Source organism: Micrasema longulum, unplaced genomic scaffold, assembly GCF_059751315.1.
Source record: "Micrasema longulum isolate JH-2025_06_02 unplaced genomic scaffold, ASM5975131v1 h1tg000210l, whole genome shotgun sequence".
NCBI classification, from domain to species: Eukaryota; Metazoa; Arthropoda; class Insecta; order Trichoptera; family Brachycentridae; genus Micrasema; species Micrasema longulum.
Window position 1 is genome coordinate 537,726 of NW_028277415.1, and position 20,346 is coordinate 558,071.

Consider the following 20,346-nt stretch of genomic DNA (forward strand, 5'->3'; position numbering starts at 1 on the left):
AAAAGTATATTGTTGAGTGTCCTCAACACGGGAAACCCCAGTGAGGTCACATTATTTTTATTATTAATTATAGTTTGTAAGCAAAAAATATGAATGAATAAATATAAGATAATAATATAATTAAAATAATAATATGCATGCTTCTGCTTTTCAGTATGGTGTATCCCAACTTAACACAGGGCTCTCGGTCTCATAAAATTAGGTATGCGTTATTCGTTTTTTTAAAATACGTATTTGTATAAATAAAAAAATATATGCAAAAAAATGCAACAAAAAAAATTCAAAAAAATGTGTATGCTGCACAATCTATAACATTTGAATAACTCTTTAGTTGAGGTTGTATGGACCGTAATGAATAAGGCGTAACAGTTCGGAGATTAGTCAACATTTGTCTTTCGTTAAGTGCGGATCGACTGATATTTTAGCATTCCATAGTTGTTTTGGTGGTAAGAAAATTTATTTACTATTTTTTTTCTGTTGTAAAAAAATTATTAATTATTTCACTATACCCATTGAATTGTGTGCTGTTAAAATATTTTTGATTCTATAGACTTGTAATAAATGGGGTTCGGTCTTTTCGGGGTAGTGTCTGATCGACATTTACATGTTTACAAATTTTTTACTCGGTATTAAAACCAACAGAAAATAGTAACAAAATATAATATTTGTGTAAATATTATTATTATTTGTAGAGCGAAAAAATCTAATTGATATGAAATTTAAAGGGAAAAGTGATAAATTATTTTCAAATTTTAACTGTGCGCCTCGTGGTAAGCGCGTATGTCTACCATACAAGAGGTGTCGGGTTCGATTCCTGACATAAAATATTGATTTCGATTTATTTATTGCTGGATAAAAAAATCACATTTAAAAAGCTTCTTTTTTTAATGAGAATATACTTTTAGTAAAATTTTCTCATTCTTATTGATAAAAAAAATTTGTTTTAATATTAGCACTTTTAAAAAAAAAATATCTATCGTATTCTTCTATTGAAATTGAAAATAAAATATATACCCACACACAGGCCATGCTTTTGTGGGATTTTTTTATGTGTTTATGTATTAGTGTTTTTTGTATTTGTAACTTATGTTTACCTATTGTGCAAAGAAAAAATACATATGTGGTTTTTGGAATGCATGACATCCTTTCTTTTACAATGTGATTTAAAATTGGTATTTTTATATCAAGTGGAATAAATGACCACTTCATCTTTGTTACAACTGTGTTGTTGGAGACCTTGTAGCAGTACTTAAAATATTGTATTTTTTTTCAGAAACAGTCATGTTAAAGCGGTTCAGCTTCTTTCTTTTTCTGGGGGTAGCGTTAATGGTCAGTGCTCTTCCCCATCCCGATAGAGAGCCCCTGGAGGGGGTGAAGGGCGGAGGGGGGGTAAAAGGTCACCTTCAAGCCGTGGGACAAAACATAACGCAATTTTTCAATACCAAAGTGCCGAACTTGAGAAATCTCACCGGGTCATCTCACACTGCCGCCGGCGCCGCTCCCACCAAAAATACGTCCAAGCCAATCGACTTTGAGAAAGGAGTTTGTTACGTCGAAGTACCGTAAGGATTTCAAATGTTTTTTGTGTTACTATTTCATTCATTTTTGTTTTATTTAGCTGATTTGCAGGTTTCGCTATATAAATTGGCATTGTGGATATTTATATTGAAGGCTTCCCTGTTCTTTATTTTTGATTATGTTTACCTGTTTTCAAAGTCGAATATATTGAATACCAGCAGGCGTTCTAAGAAGCCATTTGCGTTTCTAAACATTTGTTATTGTGGCCTTATGCCATGATGGTAGAACGCTTCAGGCAAATGCGCTAATACGTTTACCGAGAATATAACCTCTCTAGAATATTGTAAGCTAGTCACATAAATGATGATTGTTTAACTCGGTGGAAAGGGAAGTGAGGGCTTAGATGTCACACATTTTCGTTTTGTACGAACCACACCTAAAATAATATGCGGTGGAAATTTTCTTGAATAGGTACTTGAGCATTTTTTTTGTCCCCCTTTTGCATATACCTTCCTGATACTTTACGAAAAACACAAATGCGCATCGGAAAAATTATTATTAGCTAAAATCGGCAAAACGAGGTTTCGTTCTTCCGTTTTCCAAACCCCAAAACTGGATTTGGTTGTTTTTTTAAGAAAAAGTATCAGAATAAAAAATAAGTGTCTTTATACGGTACGTTCGAAGACAGCAGATAAAACTGAGCGTTTTAAGGGTTTTTGGATGGTTCTAGCTCTCATAAAAAACAATTTAAAACAGTAAAAAACAAAAACATAACAAACAACAAAAAAAAACGATACAGACAAGCCAATAGTAAATATCTGTAGAAATTGCTTGTTAAGGATTGGAGATCCTACTCCAATTAGAGATTATTTTTAAAATCATATTGCAATAGATATTCAAAATATAAGCAAAAACGCCAATATTTATACGTTATCCTATTATAATAGATTAAAATAAGTTCTGTTGTGTTTGAAAAAGAACCCTCGATGAGTGTTATCGACTTGATGTCTACTCTAAAATAAGAATCAAACCGAGTTGAGATTAGTCCACCGCGTGTACTTGTTGGCGCGTTCACCTGAATGCTTGAGCCCGGTTGACCAAGGTTTGATTCCGATAAGGTGGCGTAAAATTATTTTTTCATAGGGTGTTTTTCTCAAAAATATTTCGTTGTCCTCGGTCTTGTGCCTCGAACGTTAGACGATGATATTTAGTTCATACAACAAATGATCGAAATACACTGCAATAGGTGTGCGGTGTCTTATACACTACCAGGTGCGGATAAGGGAGACGCACATCACGTTGAAGTGTGTTTTGTACATGAAAAAATCACTTCAAATGCCAATAAACCGATGTGCGCGCCCGTGTGACAACTGTGCCCGACCTCCCCTACTCACCTGTTTTAACTCATTAGAAATTATTTATGTATTCAAATAGATACGTGTCTTATTTATATTCCTGGAAAATCGGTCGAATGTTATCAATATGATTCCGATAAATACAAGATTTTACCTTACAATATTATTCTAGGTAATTTTAAGGTAATGAAGATAAATACATAGGAAAATACATAACATTAACATTTATAAGTCAAAACAGTCATTATTGATATCGATATACATCAGATATAAATCCTGATAAAAGGAAATTTATTGGAGATAAATCCGACGCGTAGTGTAGCGGTTGGCGAATTCCATGTTTGAGATCCCAGGTTCGATTCCTGGAAGGGTCAGCGTAAAATATTTAATGATTTTGTTTACATTGTACGTCACGTACATATCTATGTTAATGTTTTTTTTGTCGAAATATTGATTACTTAGTTTCGTCATTAAAAAAAATAGTAATAAAAAGAGAATTTCTTATTATTGCCTCAAATATTAAAATTTTCAGACCATTTCCTAAAAGTCGTAAATAACTTGTGCTGGAAAAATGTAAATCGAGTTGTGGGAGCGGGATTTGAACCTTGGACCCTTGGCCCGTGAGTCCACAATACTATCACATACACAATACTATCGAACCACAACCCGGTTGTTATTTAGAGAAAAAATAATAAACCTTTTTTAAATTTATTTATTGCCATTAATGTCTGGCGGCACGAACCTTTATTTTAATGGCGTACCTCTATTTAGTTATAAATTTTAGTAAGTCGCCGGTTTGCAATATTATTATTCATGCATTAAAATGTCTGCCTTAAAACAGGTTTTACCTAGTTAGGCAAACAGTACATATTTCAGAGAAATCATTGAAATAATTTTTAAAAAGTGGCATATTGTAATCTATTTCTGGTCGCGAATAAACATTACTATTATTTATTAATATTTAAAGCATTAACTTTGTGGTCAAACATTTTAATAAATGTTATTAAATATTTGTATATAACCACTTACCGACTTTTCTATGTCTACATTTTTTTCTTTTTGTTTTCTTTTCTATGCAACAACTATGGTGAAGGTGTAGTGGGTTTTGAATGTTGGTTTGCATGTGGGTTTTATTGGTGTCCTGACGAAGAGACGGGTACGTCTCGAAACTGGTAGAGATAGAAAAGTCGGTAAGTGGTTATTAACAAATATTTAATAACATTTATTACTATTATTATTTTACGCACCAACTTATCTTATTTCCAGTACTATCTCCCTCGTAAAGGATCCGAACAACGTTCCTGCAGGAAATGGGGTATGTTAATCTTTTTTAAAATAAAATATTGTTCTTTGTAAATTAATTAAAACCCCCGTTGTGAGATGGATAAGACTAAGATAAGACGTCCCTTAGTTCTAACATGTTCATGACCTGACTTGGAAGGACGCGCGAGATCTGGCAGCTGACAGAGAGGTCTGGAAGTTGTCTGTGGACACTATACGGAAAGATGAATCAGATATGGCATTTGCTATGTAATAATGAAATCATATCATTGGTCTTGTTTCAGTATCATATCATTATCATTTTCCTATCCAGTGGTGCATAAGGAACTGTATTCATACTCCAAATGCATCGTATCTGGATCATTTTTGTTATATAGCAGGCAACAATTAAGATTTAATTTTACCTTTGAATCTAGAGGTCCATCGACGATCCCCAAATTTCCACTTAAAAAGAAAGCGTTCACGTTTCTCTGTTATTGGTTGCCGTCTACTTCCAACTGAAGGAATGTCTCAATCGGATGTAAAAACATATCTTTAAATGCTCTTCGTGATGCTTGGCAATCGCTATGGGAATTTTCCGTTTCAGGGAGGGTTACCTTTTGTCTTTTTCCTTCAATCCGTCAGCTCTTACAATCTTTTTGGGTTATTCTCGATCACTGCACTACGTAGTTTTTATCGGTTCATGGTAAATCTAATGACAAATCATCTGTTTTCAATATTGTTTATGCCGCTTTATGCTGCTGCGGACATCCTAATCAATCTTCTGAACACATCTTGTAGTCTTGTCCCTTTCCCCCTCTCTATGATTACCGAATAAAGCTTCTCGCTACCATCCGTATCCCTGTTATAGGTCCTGTCGGATATACAGATCTGGCGGCTTCCAAAAATAATTTAATGGCGTTTAAAATGTTTTGTAATCATTTCGGCAAATTGATCATGTCCAACCAATGTAATCCCAGTCAGTGAAGAATTCACTTCCCTCTTTTCTTAATCCAATGAAGTGCGTATTATGTACTTCTGGATTGCATTGTGTCAGCACAAAGATGCTAAGGCTACCAGATTGAAGCTCCTTCGTGCAGTTTTTCTTGTTACAACAACTTTTCCGTGTATGTAGGCACCGCCAAGGAGACGTACGAGTATGTCCTCAGGTGTGGTTTGCGGTATGTGGTGGGCAAGCTGTACCTTGATAAGGAAGCTTTTGTAACTTCAATAAGTAGTTAAAAACGAATTGGCGACCTCCGTAATGTAATGACTAGGGTACTTAACCACCGCACAGAGGGTTCAGGGTTCGATTCCTGTAATTCTGTTCTGGTCCGTGCTGTAATTGGGACCCCAGGCCTGTTGTGATACAAAAGTATGTTTTTATTTTAATTTTAATAATAGTCAAAAATATTTAATAATGCCCTAAAACAAAAAAATAATATAGCATTACTTTAAAAGTAAATATGTGACTTTATTTTCAGTCTTCCTCTACGCTGAGCAAGATCCGGAAGTGCTGTCCTGGCTACGAACGAAACATCCATAACTTCCGTCTGTGTGACCCCGTTTGTGAGAACGAGTGCATCAACGGGCGCTGTGTGGCCCCCAACGTTTGCGCCTGCCACCCCGACCACGTGCTCGATCTTGACGGATACTGCGTGGCGACCTGCCCCATAGGGTGTCTCAACGGTCACTGCGGGCCGGACAATGAGTGCGCCTGTAATCCTGGATTCATAGAGGAATTTCACATGAAGTTTTGCGTGCCTAAATGCTCGCAGGGCTGTGCTCATGGTAAATATCTTTCAAGGTTTAAATAAGACTATTCCTCTTCTTCTTTATGTGTCATGTCAGGTCTCCCCGACGTCGACTATCACTTGAACGTAGTTGTGCAGAAAGCAGCTAGTCCCCAATTTTGAAAAAAAATGATATTTGTTATCGGATGCAGTAATGTCGATTCTAGGTTCTGCTAAAAACAGCCAGGCCGCTTTCATACATAAAACTGTTATAATCAATTTTGAAAATAGTGTTGATCACAAAAGTGGCATTTCTCAATTTACAGAAAACACCCACGGGTGGAGAAAATAGTGCCTCCGGAAATCTAGTTCTCTAAAATTTATGAAAGTAGGTATTTTAATTTTATAAATACGTAAATTTAAAAACACATGTATTGAATAAAAACATAAATAATACAAAATGTCGTCTCATACATTCAGAGTTTGGCTGAAGTATCATTCAATATTACATCTGGCTGTTTTCTGCTAAATGAATGTTTTATTATTTCTGAGCTTTCTGCATGACGTTTTATTGATTTTCAGTGCTCAGAATGTCAGTACTAGAACAATAATTTAAATGCGGCAAAACAATTGCATAAAAATATATTTTTTCTTGTTCTATTTAAAAACCTTACTTCTTAGAAATGTTGATGTTGGTATACTCAAAATGTGATGCAAATGAAGAATAATTTAACTTTATCATCTGAATCTTAGTTAGTCTTCATAAGTTGTGAAAATCATACGATATACACATACATAATTTAATTTTGAGGAGGAACTCATGAGACATACTTCATTTTCTCTTTTTTATGTTACATAAAAATATTATAACTGTCCATTATTTAATATAGGAGCAAAAGTTCATTAACATTTTCTTGTATACCCACGAACAGGCCATGCCTTTATGGGATTTTTTGTTTACTATTTTTACTATTAATATGTATTTCATTGCTTTGTAATTATGCTTTATTTTTTTAATACTCTGTTTTACCTCTTATGTATATTGTAAAGAAAAGAAAAAATAAAAGAAAAAAATACATTGGCAGAATTGACCATCTGAAGTAAAGGATCCAACAGATAATTACTTGAAATGACAAAATTGTGAACGATCCTAAATATTTTTGGTCTTTTATTAAAAGTAAACGTAACTCTAACAACATTCCCTTGAATATGCAATATAAAAACCAAGTGTCTAATAATGCCCAAGAAGTAGTCGACCACTTCTCTAATTATTTTAATTCGGTCTATACTCAAAGCAATTTGATCGATGAAGCCTGCATAACCTCCCCACTCCATCAAAGCACACGCAATGTTGCTACATCTTCAATCAACTTTTCTTACGACGATGTCCGTAAAATTCTTACTAAATTAGATTCTAGCAAAGGCGCTGGAAGCGATGACATTCCTCCATTATTCGCAATCAAATGTGCAAATCAACTTGCCAAACCTCTAACAATTATATTCAATCGCTCATTAAAAGATGGAGTCTTTCCGAGTCACTGGAAAAGAGCACTTATCATTCCCATTCATAAAAGTGGCCTCAAAAATAAAGTTGAGAATTATCGACCGGTCTCAATCTTACCAGTGTTTGGCAAAATATTTGAAATGTTAGTTTATAATCACCTTTTATCTGAAGTTGCTTTACACATCCCAAATGAACAGCACGGTTTTATGCGGAAACGATCAGTAGTTTCTAATTTAACGCTCTTCACAACCGATATTGCTGAGTATATGGCCAAGGGATTACAATCTGATGTTATTTACACTGATTATTCAAAGGCGTTTGATCGTGTTGATCATTCAATCCTCTTAAAAAAGTTAATAGCAATCGGAATTAATAGAGATCTCTTATGTTGGCTTGGTTCTTACATCAGTCAAAGGAGTCAGGCAGTCGTCGTTGGCGGGCACTCTTCTGACTTTTCCTTGCTTCCATCTGGTGTCCCTCAAGGTAGCCATTTAGGACCCCTTTTATTCAATGTATATGTTCATGATATAGGCGATTGTTTTAATAACTCTAAATACATTATGTATGCAGACGACATGAAGGTATACTTAAATATTGAAAATACTAATGACTGTCATAAAATGCAGGAGGACCTCACTAGACTGTCGGTTTATTGTTTAAATAATAAACTATCGCTTAACCCTGAAAAATGCCTAAAAATAACATTCAAAAGAAAGACCCGTGCCATCGATTTTAATTACAAATTAAATAATACAAATATTAAATCTGTCGAAACAGTCCGTGATTTAGGTATCCTCTTAGATGAAAAATTAACTTTTAATCGTCACATCGATGGTATTACTGAAAAATCTTTTAGAACACTAGGATTTATACTACGCACAGGCAAACCGTTTCAAAATACCGATACTCTTAAAAAATTATATTTTTCTTATGTTCGTAGTTTACTAGAATTTTCTTCACCTGTCTGGTCTCCTTATTATAAAATTCATTCCTGCAAAATTGAAAGAATTCAAAAAATGTTTATAAAAAACTTAAACCGTAGATTACATCTCAATTTTCCAGATTATCGCCAAGCGTGCGTTTTTCATAATATCCAAACTCTCGCTGATAGACGAACCACAGCTGATATAGTGTTACTCACCAACATAATATCTGATAAAATAGATTCCCCCGAATTGGTTAACCGCATTCATCTTAAGGTACCACAGAGACAAACGCGTTATACACAACTTTTCCACATACCTAAATGCAGAACAAATTCGTCAAAAAACGCTACGATTAACCGTATTATGGATACGTATAACAGGAAATTTAACGAAATAGATATATTTACCAAAAATATTAAATTTATCAAAACTGCCATAGGTAATAAATTGTCTTTGTCCGCATCCTCCTCTCCGTTGCTCTCTATCCCTGAACATATATAAGTTTTATAGTGAGAAGATCTTTTAATATAATTATGTATCCCCGTACTGCGGGCCAACTGTTTGTGACACCTGATTTTTATAATCCGAATCATTTCTATTAAACTTATATGTTATTCTTATTTATATATTATGTAGGTGCATATAATATGCATTTGTGTGTTCGTTTTGAATCAACGTTCGCGTATTGTCAATCCTTATTTTATTGTTGTCATTATTTCGTATTTACTGCATTTTGTGATTACCTACTGTATTGTATAGGACTCGTCCCACATTATTCATTCGATGTGTATCAGTTAAATTTAAAAAATAAAATGCTTTTTTTTCTTCAGAATACGGTTTTGAAATTTAACATACTAAAAAAAAATTAAAAAAAACAATTTATATCATTTCGTCATTTGAATTTAACAAAAAGGTTTCTAACTTTTTACTAAGCTCTTTATTGTACCATTTTTAATACAATTTACAAGTTTTAAGCAAATATACTATTTTCATACTTACGCACCCATACAAACGCACCCTCTCCCTCTTTCATTCCCACACGCACATGTATCCTCTCCCTCATTCATTCACGCATACACACATTCACATACACATGAATACAAACGTCACACAAATACAATTACTAAACTTCTTTTCTTATATATTATGTGTCATTATATTTACAGTGGATTTTTTTAATTGGCTTTAGTATTTTTAAGATTTTTCTAATTATTTTGTTTATGTAATAGCTGTAAAAATCCCAAATAAAATGAAATAAAATAAAATAAAATAAAATTGAGAAAATTAGTAAAGAAAATCACATAATTCTATTAAGGCATTGTAGGGTCCAACTGAAGCAAATATACCCCTATAAATTAACAATGAAGTACTTCGATGAGGAAAAAACTCTGCTTAACCGCCAACGTGAAACGGTCAATTTTACCCATGAAACTGGTTTAGTCAAGAGCACAATTTTTTTATGGAAGCATCTGAATTTCTTGTAACAAGGTTGTTTAACAACCTAACCGCCAGGCCGAGGTAATGAGTTCTACAAGTCACAAGCAAAGAAGCAGACGATTAAACGACTTCCTCATCAAAAATCAAAACTTGGTAGCGTAAAAAATTGTTGAAATATTGAGTCTCCTTTTTTAAAACTCTTTTTATTTTGTTTCTTAAGCTTTATTTAGATTCGATACAATTTTATAGATTCTGGTATTTTTTGTGAATAAATTGTTTGTATAATAAAGTTGAAAAAAATACCACCCCACATACTATGAGTAGGCAATTGTATTGGTTATCAACCTCGAAATAAGCGGTGTTAATTGCATGATTAGGGAATTCATATTTTGGTGGCTTGTATGAAAGGCGTCGGTAGAGTTAAAAAATAATATCTCAATCTTAATTGATGTTGAATATATATAATAAACTATAACTCATACGGTTCGGATCTCGGGATGCGTAGAGTACCAACGTCGAACAGATCTCTAATTCTCATTTGGCGCGAAATTTAAACAACGAAATTAATTATTTTTAAGCGTTTGGTCCAGATTTGGTAATTTTGTAATAAAATTAATAGGCAAGCCCGGCTTATGGGCTTCTATGGAAATACCGCCACTGGTGAATATGTAAATATATATAAGACTATGTTTATCATAGAACTAAATACAATAAATATAAAAAAAGGTCGATATAATCGGTGCGTGTGCATGAGAAGTTGTATGACTGTAGAGGATTTTTTTTTTAATTGTGAAGGGCAACGCAATATTTGCCAAATCTTACATTGAGTTGTTAAAGGAATGATGGGTATATTTATTTGGAACACTGGATGAAACGCTGTAATTATTATTTTCCAGGAAACTGCACAGCTCCAGAGGTGTGCACTTGTGAAAGTGGTTACGCGTCGGACGCCAAGGGAACCTGCTCTCCCAAATGCGAAGGAGGATGTGAAAATGGAAACTGTATCGAGCCTAACAAGTGTATATGCCATTCTGGATACATCATGAGTTCGAATGGAGTCTGCTCTCCCGTCTGCAGCAAGTGAGAACAGATTGTCATAAATCAACCATGTTCTAAATTTTCAACGCTCTCGCGTAGATTTCAATGGAATCCAATTTTAAGTGTTTTGATTCTAAATACAAAATTAATTTAATAAGGTAATCTAATGCACAAAAGCGTCAAGTTGACTAACCTTTACATGCATATAGGTTGAACAACTTAATAGATTTTTCTATATTTACTTTTTTAGACACCGTTTCATTACTAAAAATGTGAAGAATTTTGTTTTTGAGGGTCGGAGCTCCTACCCCAATTATAGATAACAGAAGACACGAAGTTGCTATTTAATGCGTTTTTATAACATGGCAAATAAGATACAGCAGATGTAGCGGCGATGATGGGTTGAAGAGACTGCACTTGAACTACATGCTGGAACTGAGTGACTGCGTTGAACTTGACTTGTTAGACTGACTGATGCTGAACTGAACTAGGCGCTACCACGCCCCGTTTTCTCTTTATAGACTGTGTTCCTTTATTGATAATTTCTCCATGGTAGGCACGATTTTAATATACTGAAAGACGTTAATCTCGTGTTTCGCAGAATGTAATAAATTCAATTCAATAGAAATCGCTGGCTTGTTTCTTGGTGTCATGACTATATTTCAGGTAAAATTATTTAGCCCGTGTGTGTCATCTATCATGGGCAATGAACCCCACACATGTTTTAAATAGTACCCAATAAATGTGATTTAAAACGAACTATCCATTTTGGTAACGGTAGAAAAATAATGTGTCTGCAGAAATAAAGTACTTTTTATCTTTTTTTATTTTCTTTTTCCAACTTCTCTCTATTAATTTTGAATGTCATCATTGTTTACAGAGGATGCGATCGTGGAAAGTGCATTGCTCCCGAAACTTGTAGTTGCGATGGTGGATTCGTGCTCCAGGAAGACGCTTTAGGATCTAAGTGTGTGGCTCACTGCAGCCAGAGGTGTATTAATGGCGAGTGCATTGGACCAGACCAATGCACCTGCAACAAAGGATTTACTAGGGACGTCAACGACCCAACAGGATTCAGGTAATTTAAATTTACGATGTGGTGTTTCTTTTAAATTATTACTGGTATCCCTAAACACGTCTTTATTTTTATCTGGATATGTTGATAGCCAGCGTCACACAGAAAAGTTCGTTTTTTTTAGTTTGACTTTATGAAAATGAAAAACTTAATGAAGTCACTGAAATTAAATATTTTGGTGTAATGTTGGGTTCAAAACTTACATTTCACCAAAACGCTAAGATGGTAATAAATAAGATTGCAAAAAAAAATCAATTTTGGGAAGGATCAGAAGATTTATTGATAAGGACTCTTGCAAAACTATTTACAAAGCAATTATTGAACCACACGTTAACTACTGTAGTAGCATTTTATTTGTATCAAACAAAGAAAACATAGATAAACTAACTGTATTACAAAATAAAGCCTTCAGAATCATTTTGAAAAAAAACAGATACACGAGGGTAAAGTCGATGGTAAATGAAATGAAATTATAATAAATAAAAAAATAATATTTTACAATACAATGATATTTGTTCATAAAATTATAAACTCTAATAAAAAAACAGAATTTTGGAAAAAAATTGATCGAAACCAGCATGAACACGATCACAATACCAGAGAAAATAACAAAATTAGACTTCCATTTAGGAAAAGTCACAAATTTAATTTTATTGAAAGCAATTAAAAAGTATTACGAAATGGAAAAAAATATTTATGAAGAAAAAAACACATCAAAATTTAAAATAATGGTCAAGACATATGTGATAAACAATTTATAAATTAAATATATTTGCAATGTTATTATTAGAACACACATAACAATATGTATGATATGTGTGCCCTACTTTAAGATTTAAATAAAAATAAAAGAAAAATAAAAAAACACAGGTACATACTGTTAAGTAATTCCATTTCTACTCATCCTCATCCTGAAAAAATATTTTTATGGTACAGTTTTGATTTAGTCCACTCAAATTCTGAAAACTAATTTATTACATGTCATTTTGTCATTAATTCATTCAATACATGGATTTAAGATTTTTAATTTTTTAAAGCGTTTTTAAGAAATTTAATTAATAATATTATTCGATACCATTTATGTTGTCGAATATTTTAATATTTACCAACTTTTTATGTCTAATAAGAAGTTATGTCTAAAAAGAAAGAGAAAAAATAAATATTAGCTTTCTTATGATTGACTCAAATATTTCAATTTTTGGGGCATTTTCAACGAATTGTAAATAACTCACTATTAGAAAATGGGAACCAAGTTGTGGTAGAGCGGGGTGCAAACCTTAGGCCTCTGATCCGTGAGTCCGCAACACTAGCCACGAGCCACAACCCAGTTCAAACTTTTACTAACATTAGTGGTATTATTCGATTTTTTAGTGCATACCTTATGATTTTATGACTCGAATCCGACACCTCACGTATGGTGTTAAGCTAAACAAGCTAATAATTACATCACGAGGCAGACGATTTGTGTGAATTTACGGTTTCGACAGTTCATTTATTACATGGATTATTTATTTACTCAGCTTTGTATTTTTATGATTTCAGATGTGTCGGCCACTGTCCTAGAGGCTGTCCTAATGGTGTTTGTTCAGGACCAAACTTTTGTATTTGTCTTCCTGGGTATGTAAAGGACAGAAGTGTCAAGGGAAGTCAAAGCTGCGTACAACGACAACGTCGATCATTACCACACCCCCTTAAATTTATGATCGAGTAGAAATAGTCACGTTGTTCTACGAGATAATAAAAAAATAATCATATCAAAGCTATGTGAAATCCAAAATGAAAATTGACGCATTACATGAATTAAATTGATAATGGCATATTTTTACTTTTAGAATAAAGATTCATTTTAGAAAAATTTCCACTTCAACTTTTTATGTTGTTATTGATTGTTGTATTATTTTTTTAACATAAATCTGTGAAATACAAAAATATTTTAATATTAAAATTATGCATTTTATTTCCAATTACAAATTACTTGTCTATTTAGTTCCCGTAAGATAAGGGTATTCTTGTTTTTCTGCGGTTTCGTCGGTGCATTCTGGGATGAAGTGATGTAGTAACAGAAAAGTAAATTATTAAAAATACAATGTAAATGTTTTTTATTTTATGTAGTGCTTGCGAAAGAAGTATTTGCTGGCCATGGATTTTTGATGGCTTAAAATAACCTTACATTGCAATACTGATTCTACAGTCCCGTTTAGGAGACAACATTTTTTATCGGTCATCTGCACTGGGCCGACATCAGTAATATTTCTTTTTCGGCTATGGCTTTATGAGCAAGAATTTAAAATAAATTCTGGCGTTATTCCAACAATTAAAACAAAATACAAACATTTTAGAAACAAAATGTTTCACTTTTAAAATTCATTTCATTTATTTATTCAGATATTTAGAACATCACAGAAAGAAAACCAAATTCATTCTAAATAGAATAACAAATCACAAATTATAGTACATAGTTATGTTATTAAAATAATATAACAAAATGTAAAAAAAATAATTAAAAGTTAGAAAGTGCTTTCCTAAGGAAAGGCTCACTGTCGTGAAATATGTTGACATCTGAGGTGATGCGATTAAGTAGCAAGATTGCTCTACCAACCGGCATAGCGTTCTGCATCGTGGTAGGTAAAACAATCGATGAAGATAGTGGTCAGGTACGAACAGACCTACATCCATCAGAATTTCTGAGTTATGTATGCGACCACCAATCACCTGGAAAAGGTGAACACCCAAATGAACGTCCCTCCTCCTCCATAATGACTGATAGCCTAGCATCCCCAGTAAAAAGTCGGTTGGGAAGAGCCAAGGATAATATCCACACTCTTTTAGGTACAGATAGCGCAGAAATTTATTCTGCACTCTCCCAACCATATTTTTTTACCTATCGATTTGTACTTTATTGGGGCAAGTTTAGCTTAACGAAGTTGTTTAGATACATAAATAGCTGAAAACATTTGTCACCTAATCTACTCGTCCGTAGTCAGTTCGGCCGTGGAAGATTTTTGTTCGTTAACTACGGGTTTGCGACGCACTGTTTAGGTTTAAATTTGGACATTGTAGGTTTAATCGGGACGTCGGAAGACGAGACAGAGGGCTCAATAATGCTGACAGTCCCGATACCATGATCAATGTTATAAAATAAATCTTTTTTGTCATTAAAAGTAGTCGATGAAAAACAACGCTTAATCAACATATTTAAAAAGACGAGAACGCGAGATTCCTATATTTGGAAAACCATGGCAATATCGGATTTGTCACAATAAAAAAAAACTATATATGAATATAAATAATCGCCCAGAATTACTCCCATTAACAAAAAAAGACTGAAGGAAAAAAAAAATATATATTAATCCGACGCAAGAGGGTTAAAGATATTCATTATGAGGGGGTACGGATCGTGACAATGCACAACTGATTTATTTCATAGTTCGTTCTTGGGATAATACGACCATAGGTGTATTGAAATCATAAGTGCATGGAAAAAATGCATTTTTTAAATTTTTGTAGAAACTAAGCAAACAAGCAGCAGTGAAAACCCATCAAAGCAATCATTATTTGCATTTTTAAAAAAAATTATTTATTAGGAAGTTCAACAAGGATACATACAATTTTTAAGTAAGCATAACAAACATTATTTATATATATCCTCAATTATAGAACTCCACCATCATTCATACATTATATAAAATGAGTGTGTAAAATCAATTTAAGTGATAATAAAGATTAAGTTAAAAGAAAGATAAGAATAAAGATTGAGTTAAAGAAATAAAACTGAGTTAAACATAAGAAACTACTTTTTTTTTTTAAGAAAAGAGAAAATAAGAACAGATAAGATGTAATAAAATAAACTAAAGTTAATTTACATACACAAAAATAAAGATTTGAAAATCAATTTCTAATTCGAACAAAATACTGCAATTTATGTGTATTATTTTATTTTTCTTTTAATTATTTCCTTCGTATCCCGGGAAAATCGACACGAAATATGTAGACATGTATTTTGATATTGAGATATAATATATAGAGATGATACTCCATACATATCCGAGTTAAAAAGTCACCCCCAAAGGAAAGGGAATGATCAGCGGAGGGAGCAAGTGTCGCACGTCATATCACGTCGACTTTGGCAAGCAAAACACGTAGTACAATAAAAAGCACTGACTGTTTACATCGATCTACTGTAAGTCCTGTTCAGTATGTCACTCTCTTTCGCATACGCGTCACCTTTGCTTATCGTTTCACTATACGCCCGACTAACTGAGCAAGACAGAGACAGGAGATAGCTCACGACTGGTAACATATTGATAAAACGTGTTAACATTAAATAGCTCTTTCAAGCGTTTAAAGTATTGATTAAAATAAAAACATTACTTTCCGGTAAAGGGTTATACAGTCGCTTTTTCTATCTTTTCCAGATCAATTTGTGCAGTATCCTACATATAGGCATTTTAGTAATTGCGAGGAGACAAAAGTTCAAAAGTAGCCGGCAAATGCTCGCAACATACTATTGTACGTTCTACCAAACATATGCCAATTAGCCGTAGGTTGAGGGACCATATTTCAAACGCTCATGCTAACTCTAGTTATATTGCTCAATGTATTTAAAGGAGTTTGTTTTATGGTAATATTTCATAGTTTCATATTCCTGAACTGGATCTGAAACGCAAAACTGATTATCTTGCTTTCATGTACTAAGTTATTATTATTAGTATTGACTTAGTTGATTTTTAACTTTGGAATTCCGCACATTGATTTAACAAAAGCTTTTGACTCAATCTCCATTGAAATCCTTTTCAAAAAACTATATCACAAAGAAATAAGAGGAGTCAGTCTTATTTGGTTTAAAAGCTTTCTAGAAAATCGAAGGTAATCAGTTAGAATAAATAACCATAAGAGCAGATATAATTGTCTTTATTTGGCATACCACAAAGAAGTACACTGGGCCCTATTCTGTTCCTTATTTATATAAATGATCTTTGCAATATGCAATTAGATAGTGCGAATGTTATTTTAAAAAACAGTGTATCAGTTTACTATTTTTAAATTGTAATACCTAAATAATACTAAGTTGATTTAAATTGTTTACCGTTTATTGACTTATATCTGTATTCTAAATTAGTATTTTTCTAACTTCTTCTATTTTAAGATTATTTTAATATAACCTATACGAAAAAATGAACCCTTGTTCTCCACTGTAATATATGTATGTATTATAAAATGTAATGATTTTTTTTTCTTTCTCTTCATAATTCATATTTTTTTTGCTCCTTTTTTGTGTAAAATGCATTTCTGTCTTCATATTTAAAAATGCATTTCTGTTCTTTCCACTTTTATACTAATATGTAAAAATGATATTTTTTGATATTTTTCTTTTTCTCCTAAAAATCATTTATACAGGGTGTTCTTTAAACCCTGTCACATCCGAAACCGCGATGATCAGTATGAGCAAGAAGACATATTGGCACATTAAAATATTGTTTTAGAATGAATAAAATTTACAAAAATAAAATATTTTAAAAATAAATGGTTGCTTACTTCTGCAGGGGAGAAACACTCAAGGAGAGCACTCCTCCCATCGACGGGTGATATAAAACTAATATAGTAAACACAGAATATTGTTCACAATGTCATAGAATTTAATAAAAAAATAAACAAATTGATCATTAGTTTTATCTAAATTCTCCCGAAACTGTTCTCGTAAAAAAATAAAAATTGTGTATAATTTAAAATGAAGTGTTACGAAGTGAATGCCGATTCAATTAACAATATCTTTACTATCTTCTTAGAAATCACTTTCGTAATCTTCTTTATCAGAGAATTGTTTGTCAGTATATAGCGGGTTACTCGTGGAATTCGCCACCTTACTGTTTATCCTACCCGTAGTCACAAATACGGAGTTGTTGTGCCAATCATCTGCAAATATATTAAAAGTTAAATAAAATTAGCATAAACTAACTAATAATATAATTAATATATTTAATAACTAATAATGTTATAACTTTTGTTGGTGCAACTGGCCCTGACACTTTCCATTTGAGCAATTTATTATAACTACAATCGGGTGTCGTACACATGTTTCCGATAAGCCCCTGTATATGGCGTAAATGCAGCATATGAAGGAACCCTCTACGTGACGTAAGCTGAATTTACAATTTAATATAAGAGTGACAGGACAAGAGAGCAAATACCCCATTCTCAGTTAAACGCAATTGGAGAAACTGAATGTTAGCCTCAACGGTTGATAAAATAAAATTCGAAGGGCGATTTGTAAAGTTTACTTGAGTGCAGCGAGTGTTTGTGTTGTACTGTGATACGCGCACAACTGGGGACAAGTCCAAGTAAGTGAAGTTTGTCAAATTTTCAACGACCAGAAACTAATTCAAATTCAAACCGTCAGTAGGGTCGCAGTGAGTCACATCTTGCTGGAGGATGTGATTCTATAAAATGCTGTGAACGCCCAGTTGCATTCCACCGGCAACACTACTGACTAGTCCAACTCTTTAGAGTCCACGTCGCGAACCCCAGGCAATGGGATCACACTTATAACGGCGTGATCACAGCAGATAACGAGAGGATGAAAGCCGAGTTTTTTGCGCCTCAAAACCAAAACCAACCAGCTAAGGGAAGGTAACCCCGACATAAAATCCACCAGAGAAGGCAACGGGAAACCACTCTGGTCATATTTTCCCAGGAATCACTACGGCGAGTACATCAATAAGCAGTCGTCCTGGCTGCAAAATGTAAAATTAGCGCAGGACAAATACATATGCTTTCGCTGTTGTGATCGCCAACGTCGGGGGGACCCGGAAAGGCACTAGATTTTTTTTTTATTGGAATTTGTGAAGTTCAGTGATCGCAAACCAAGAACTTGTTATATGAGGCGGTTATATGAATAACTGCCACTGTGCATGATCACTGTTTTTGGGAAGACCAACTTAACCAATGAGGAGATTGTTCGTGGTGTAACAAGTAGCGAAAAGACTATTCATTTTAAGTTTAATGTGCACATTAAAATTAAAATAAAAAGTACTTTGGCGACTGGTTTTGTTGATCTTCCCATAAATAGTAATCACGCACAGCGGCGGTTTTGCATTTAACTTCTTCGTACGTTATATTTACAATAGAAAGCAGACATGGCAACAGCGATTTTAGAAGTCTATAATAACCTAAGAGTAATAATGCGCCAAGCTATAAAGGAGCCCAAACGTAGGAAAACCATTCTATGACTGATAGGTATTAAGCAAGCTACAGTTCGCAGTAAAACAATGGGCCGTACCCAGGTCAAGAATTGCCAAATGGATATTAATTTGCATTGTAAATACATTTAAATATGTACCTGTGTATTTATTATTGTAGGGTTATTCCAATTTATTTTTCTATAATTCGCCAACATTTATTTTGTTAAACTAAAAATACATGTGTGTGTTTATTGTTTTATTTATTTATTCATTTTATTTACAATGTATTTATGATGCATTTATTGAGACATAAATCCCACCTCCGTGGAACCAAAGTCCTGTGTTGAGTTTGTTTGTTTGTCCGTCACATCTCCGAAACGGCGAGTCGTAGCGGCCTGAAAATTGGTCATTTTAGATGCGATTTCAAGGTTAACGTTACTATTTTCAAGTTAAATTTGAATCGACCTCTACTCGATAAAAACTCAAACTTTATATGGATGCCTAGTGCAGCCCCGACATATTGCCTGTAATCAACAGTAAACATACTTTAATTCACAATTTTTTTCTCCTAAATTGAGAGAAAATAGTACCTGAAGTAAATATGTTGATACAAGGAAAGTTTTTGAGCAACATAATAATGCTAAAAATCAATGCAAATCATGGGAAAATATTCTAAATCAATTACCTTTGAAAACTGACTCCTTTAACATCTTTGACGCTCCTACTGCTGCAACCAAACATACTGCAATTCACCATAGTCGATTTTGATTAATTTATTACATAAATATCCAAGTTATTTACAAACAAAGTCAAGCACAGCGACAAAAGCATCCAATCTAACCGTTATGTTTATGTTGTCAAACAAAACAAAATGGCCACCAATTTGTTGCTAACTAACAAACTAACGTCGCTTGTGTTTTATGAAACATAGTGATAAGGCTTCTCTATAGGTTCACGCATTATTACTCTGAGATAATAACCGTATTTTAGTTTGATAGAGATTCATAGAAGGTTTCGTACTTTGTGATGAAGAAATTTCGGGGGCGAAGCGCGCACCTGAACTTTCTCATCCGCCGGCCAGATAAGCCAAGTAAAACATGAGACTATTAATATCTTTTACGCAAATAAATCCCTTCCGTCCCATGTGACATATGCACCACACGAATCCCTAAATAAAACACAATTTTCTATTTCAACATTTGTTTATTGTAATCCTCTTGAAAATAAAAGCTTCTACTGCTAAATTATGTGTAAAAATATGTAGAACCTAATATGTTTCATACTGAGATAGAAAAATGTAGACACAATGTATAAAAATCTTA

The 20,346-nt window shown here is 33.3% G+C and overlaps 1 protein-coding gene across 1 annotated transcript; it reads left to right on the forward strand.

Annotated features, from left to right (window-relative positions):
• Window positions 1-379: 379 nt before the first annotated feature.
• LOC148283710 (uncharacterized) lies at window positions 380-13,791 on the forward strand. The gene is made up of 7 exons (XM_088243391.1): window positions 380-446; window positions 1,274-1,562; window positions 4,140-4,188; window positions 5,618-5,924; window positions 10,630-10,813; window positions 11,652-11,849; window positions 13,389-13,791. The coding sequence occupies exons 2-7, from the start codon at window positions 1,282-1,284 to the stop codon at window positions 13,555-13,557; spliced, it is 1,188 nt and encodes a 395-aa protein (XP_088099517.1). The 5' UTR covers window positions 380-446; window positions 1,274-1,281; the 3' UTR covers window positions 13,558-13,791.
• Window positions 13,792-20,346: the final 6,555 nt, after the last annotated feature.